This window comes from Sander vitreus, chromosome 22 (assembly GCF_031162955.1).
Source record: "Sander vitreus isolate 19-12246 chromosome 22, sanVit1, whole genome shotgun sequence".
NCBI classification, from domain to species: domain Eukaryota; kingdom Metazoa; phylum Chordata; class Actinopteri; order Perciformes; family Percidae; genus Sander; species Sander vitreus.
The window spans coordinates 23,601,989-23,607,988 of NC_135876.1; the positions used below are offsets into that span (position 1 = coordinate 23,601,989).

The following is a 6,000-nucleotide window of genomic DNA, read 5'->3' on the forward strand; positions in this document are numbered from 1 at the left end:
CTTTGTCTGAGTATTATGAACGATTGTGAAGTGTTTTAACAATGAACCTTCTATTATTCAAATGATTCATGTTTTAACGTAGGCAGTGGTGGAAGAAGTACCCGTTTAAGCGTATGTTATTATCATATTTATATCTTTAAGTAACAGTAGCAATAATAGCTCTGCAGAAATACTAAATGCTATTGTCATGTTTGATACTGATGATCTTTGCTGGAGATGTCAGTTTGTTTCCCACCCCTCCATCTGCTCCAGACCTGGAATATAATCCAGATTAATGCACTCGAATCCCCCCGACTCACACAATACATACACACACACACACACACACACACACACACACACACACACACACACACACAATGGTGTAATCTGGGTCAGTGTTGGTGATTTTAGGATTGACACATCCGTTGTCTGGGTGACCCAGTGCCCATCATCACATCATCAAACCACCGCATCATCAGCGTGGGGTGAGGTTTTTTCTGCTGGACGCCGTGTGAGCGAGCAGATTAAAATCATCAGGGATGAAATGAGGTGTGTCTGTGTGTGTGTGTGGGAGGGGGGCTTGTAGTGTTGTCTTTGTGAGGACCAATTTCAGTTTGAAACGATTGCAGTGAGGACATTTCTACATTGTGAGGACATTTTGGCCTGTTTGAAGGGTTAGCATTTAGTTTTAACGTTAGCGTTGGTGGTAATACGTGCTATAAAAAGAGCATTAAAACATACCACATGTACAAAAAAAAACATTACAAGGAAGAAGGAACTTAAAAAAGGAAATAAACACTAATGGTTAAAGTAATATAAAAAAACAACAACATAAAAGTGTGTCTAGTGTGTGTGTGTGTGTGTGTGTGTGTGTGTGTGTGTGTGTGTGTGTGTGTGTGTGTGTCTAACCTCCGAAGCCTGGTCTCATAGCAAAGTCGTGCTCCTCGATTCTCAACAGCTGTTCACTTTTTATCAGCAGTGTTTTGGTGCTGTCCTGTCTTTTCAGCTTGTAGTCAGTACGTCTGCGCGCGCACACACACACACACACACACACACACACACACACACACACACACACACACACACACACACACACACACACACACACACACACACACACACACACACACACACACACACACACACACACACACACACACACACACACACACACACACACACAGAGAGAGTGTGTTGAGTGATTGGTTGGTTAAATTGCAGTTTTTAATTAGAAAAAACACAGTTTGTGGTTTCCTTTCTCTCCGTCCTCCCTCCCTCCCTCCCGGCCGTCGTGCCAAAACCATAACCTTAATCAAGGCGTGGCACGGCTCCATGAACAAACAAACACACGTGCACGCGTATACACGTGTGGACATGTTCTCTTTTTGGCTTCAAAACAATCCTTAGTGCAGGACTCATGAAACAAGCTGCTCGAAGCACATCACTGTGATGCAGATAATAAGCTTTTTACACTACATTTCCCATTAGTCCTTTCTTTCTCAACCTTCATGACGTATGAGTAATAATAATCTTATGATATATAATAAAATAACAGTCAAAGAGGGCATTTTACTGATTTTACTTACAGACCTTTACTAAAGAAACAATGCAGGACTTTTACTGTAACAGAATATTTAACTGTGTGGTTGAAGTACTTTCACTTAAGTAAAGGATCTGAATACTTTCTTCTACATTGTATATCTCGAGATAGAAGAATCTCCACCTAAGTTACATACCCTGCACCAGAACATAATGTAGAGAGGTAATATTTGCAGAAGATGTAATTGAAATGTGAAATGATTCGATACAATTAGTCATTTTTTTTAAATGGAGTTTGTTTGGCAGCTCGTAACAAATCTTGAGGGATTTAAACATGTATTTGCCCAAAAGGCAAAAGAAAGTGGACACTTTTCTTTGTCAAACTTCTAATTCAAAGGCCATGTATACACCTTAAAGCTGAACCTTCTTTGAAGCTGCTTGAAATAACTAAATGTGACGTTACATCATGTGTGTTTTCAGCAGCAAAACAAGCTGTGAAATGCAAACTTTGTGTCTATTTGTCGTCACTGTGTGAGTGTTTTGAGTGAGGACATCTTCAGACAACATAAAGTAAACACACGCAGTTAAATAAACTTTAAAATACTACACACGTCTGACATTGAGCCAGGGCAAACCCCACGAGACGACGTTCAGTATGTAGAAGATGTAATTACAGCCTGAGCACGACTGCTGCACCGTGTGTGTGTGTGTGTGTGTGTGTTTACCCCCTGTAAACACACACACGTGCAGTGCACAGGTGAGCACACAGTGGGAAAAGAGATCAGAGCTGTTTGAAATTTTCTCTGTTCACAGATGAAAAGCCTCTTTGAAAGTCACACACCTTCGTGCACACAAACACACACTTGGTCTCCTGTTATTGTGGGGTCAGACTGAATGTTTGAGCCAAATCCTTTCTCAATAACCCCTTTAATTAACATTGAAGCAATCACATCCATCAAACAAACAAACCAAATTCGACAATAATCTCAAACCCTGAAGCTTATTCCAGGAACTAAACTCAACACTCCCTTTAAAAGAAACTTAATTACCAACCGAGCTCACTTTCTTTGACACATTTCCAGTGTATTAGGAAGTATCCAGTTCCTTTACTGCAGTAAAGGTACTAATACCACACTGTAAAAATACTCTGTTACAGTAAAAGTCAGTCTTCTACTACATCGACTTAGTCACTATCCTGACTCATTTGCTGTAATCGGTGTGTTGTTTCTGCACTACAGATCACCTGTCAGTCAAACAGTGAGGGTTAGAGCGGTGACATTTTTTTCAGATCACTTTGTTGTTTTTCTCACGGTCATGCTTCACACACATCAACCGTCTGCCAGCTGTTGCGACAAACAAAGAGCAAAATGTGGCTTAAACTATTTAATCTGGAAATAAGACAGTTCAGTTAACATCTTAATAAACAGGCTTTTATTGCAGAGACCGAATGGGTGTGCAATATGTAATAAAATACAACACTACCCTTAGTTAAAAATGTATGTTTACTGTTCATTTTATTTGTTGTAACCGTCCCCAAGGCGCTCATGTCTCCGGCTTGGTTTGTCCGTTTGTCAGCAGGATTATAGAAAAACTACTGGCCCGATTTTTATGAAACTTGGTGGAAGGGTGTAACCTGACTCCGCCAGATGGATTTGCTCGGCATATCCATCTGGGAACTTTCCGTTGGAGAACATTTGAGAAGTATGTTGGTGATAGACGGGCCAAATCAACCAATCACATCAACGATATATCAAACTCTTGTCGGGAGAAGAGCAACAACATCTTTTCCTCTGAGAAAAGCCTTCAGTGCCGTTTTTTTACTCTTCTTTCAATGAAGGAATACTTTCTAATTCAGATAAAACTAGCGTGATAGCTACGCTCATCTCATCCGTGGAAGCCGCCACGTTGTTTAGACTGAACAGTCGCTTCCTGTTGCGTCACACCTAAACCAACGCTGATTGGTCCGTCGTTTGGCGAACGGCTCCAAATTTTCTCTGTCTCAAGATGCCGGACTGATCTGCGAGTGGAAAACTGGAGCTCGCCAGATCACGACGGTCTCACGAGGCAAGGAAGGGTGCACCATGAAGAAGGAGAAACCCATTACATTTTGGATCACAATGGAAATAAGCCTTCAAACGTTATTATGTTTTTATTTTTATCCTCTGTGATTTTTAACGTTGGCCAATCTAATCACTGCTGTGCAGTTTTATGTGTCTTTTTTTTAAATCATTAAATAAATCAAAATGGATCTAAATCACGGGGCAAATAAATTATTTTTCACTTTTGTTAACGTTTTTTGTTTGTCGTTTTGTTTTTTGCAAGATCGGGCGTTTGTGCTGCATTCATGTGGCGTCGGAATAATCGGAAAAATGAGTTCCCGACATTAACACCGTTAGACAGGGCGTGGCCTTGGTCGAGGTCTGGGCTCTCAGGGTGCTATTAAAGTTATATTTTGTTTTCTTACATGTTACAAGTCTACAACTATGCATCTTAGTCTTTTTCTGCCGCAGTGACAGGTTTCAAATAAAACTTTTTTGCAGACTCAATTGGAATATTTCCAACTTATCCTTTCTTTTTTAAATCTATTTTACCCTCCTAATATCATTTATATGTTTTATTGCAGTTACTGCTTTGAAATAATCTACTTTGATCTTAAAGCTACACCTGAATAATTAAAATTATAACAACTTAAAGCTTCAGTGACGTTTTATGAGTGGTTTAAATCCTTCAGTTTGTAAGTTTTTCCTACTAGACAAACAAAACATGTTTGAGGAGCGCTCTCTCTGCCAAAAGCTGGAATATTTCTCGCATATAACTCGCAGAAGTCAGTCTGCCGCTGTGAGCAATGAAACCAGCACAGTCGATGAAAAAATGAGCCCCTAATATTACATTTATAGGAAAGAAGTGTTTTTAGGTCATTTGTACTCTTTGCACTTTTTATCTGTCAAACTTTCTCCAATACTTTGGTTTTGGTAATACCTGCCAAACTAACTACATTCCCATCAGCCTCAGCTGTAGTTTGTGCTTAGTGCTAATAAGATAATGTTAGCATGCTAACACGCTAAACTTCAATGGTGTCCACAAACATGACTCAAAATCAGAGCATGTGAGCGGAGAGCGAGCAAGCGGGAGGATTTTAAAAGGGGCGCAAAGCGGATTGGATAAGCAGATGAGACACAGCCATCTTCTAACCGTATACAAACTGGGAACTATATTCTCAGAAGGCGAAGCACTGCTACTTCTGCTACCTGGGCGGAGTGATTTGCTCACAGCACCTGAGAAATCCGGTGGTGAGGAGCAGAGAGTAACAACGGTGCTTTTCAGGTGTTGCGCTAATCACTCCGCCCAAGTAGCAGAAGTAGCAGTGCTTCGCCTTCTGAGAATATAGTTCCCAGTTTGTATACAGTTAGAAGATGGCTGTGTCTCATGTGACCTTGTGATTTGTACACGCTGTGACTATACAAATCACAACATGGAAATAGGAAAATGTTGGCGTTATTTTGTCACTTATTGGGAGCAGTAAGCTAGTTGGAGCCGGTTACCTCCAGGATCTGTGCTAAGCTAGGCTAACGGTGGGGGCGTCAGACAGAGTTACGACACGCACGGAGATGAGAAGGGTATGTATGGACTTATCTAACTCTGGGGGATACGGGGAATAAGACAAAGTCCCAATAAGTTGGCGTGTTCCTTTAATGCAAGTGTTGCTCCGTATCTGTTGGATGTACGTGAATATGCAAAAGTTTGCTCATATCAACTTTATCAGGTGACAACGTGTCGGTTGTGTTTGCAGCTTGCTGCGCTGACCCCTAGTGACTACAAAATGAAGGTTTAAGAAGCACAAACAGTCGAAGAAAACACCGAAAGACGCTCCTAATCATTTGCATCATCTACTGGCTCACACCGAGCGGTGACAAATGTGTGTGATCTGGATCCATCTGTGAGTCTCACCCTCCAAACTGGAACTTGCTCTTCTCCCCGAGAAAGACCTCCTTGTGCCTCCTGCGTCCAGAGCTGCGACCACCGGTCACCACGGCGACGAGGCTGGCGGCGGCCAGAGCCAGGCAAGTCAGCACATCCGCCTTCATGTTTCACAGGTTTCCCCGCCACAATTGACACGACGCCAGCATCGCCGGCTAGCTCCAGCGTCCACACCGCCCCGCAGACTAATGCTGCTGGTTTGGGTCCAACATCCCACAGCAGCTGGAAGTTTCCTCAACCAGAGAGCTTCAGAACAAAGACAAACACATGAGTGATCCCTTGAGGTTTTCTCTTAAATGCATGTATATACTGTATATATGTTCCTACATGCATGTGTCTCTGCAGCAGGTGTTTGTGCAGCTCCTCCGTCCGCAGCTGAACATCCCGGCTGCGATGATCTCCAGGAATCTTCTGCTGCGTCCTTCACGCCTCCTCTCGCTCTCGCAGTCTGCCTCTGTCTGTTTTGTCTGCAGGTTTGTGTCGGATCTTTCTATCTCTGAT

General features: G+C 42.2%; 1 protein-coding gene across 1 annotated transcript in view; it reads right to left on the reverse strand.

The window, feature by feature from the left end:
* LOC144537439 (gamma-aminobutyric acid receptor subunit rho-3) overlaps nucleotides 1-5,738 on the reverse strand; it is a 30,917-nt gene extending 25,179 nt beyond the window's left edge. Inside the window, exons 1-2 of the mRNA XM_078281178.1 lie at nucleotides 5,470-5,738; nucleotides 892-1,004 (exon numbers count right to left, since the gene is read on the reverse strand). Of these exons, the coding sequence (XP_078137304.1) occupies nucleotides 892-1,004; nucleotides 5,470-5,606 (250 nt within the window). The 5' untranslated portion in view covers nucleotides 5,607-5,738. The remainder of the gene's footprint in view (nucleotides 1-891; nucleotides 1,005-5,469) is intronic.
* Nucleotides 5,739-6,000: the final 262 nt, after the last annotated feature.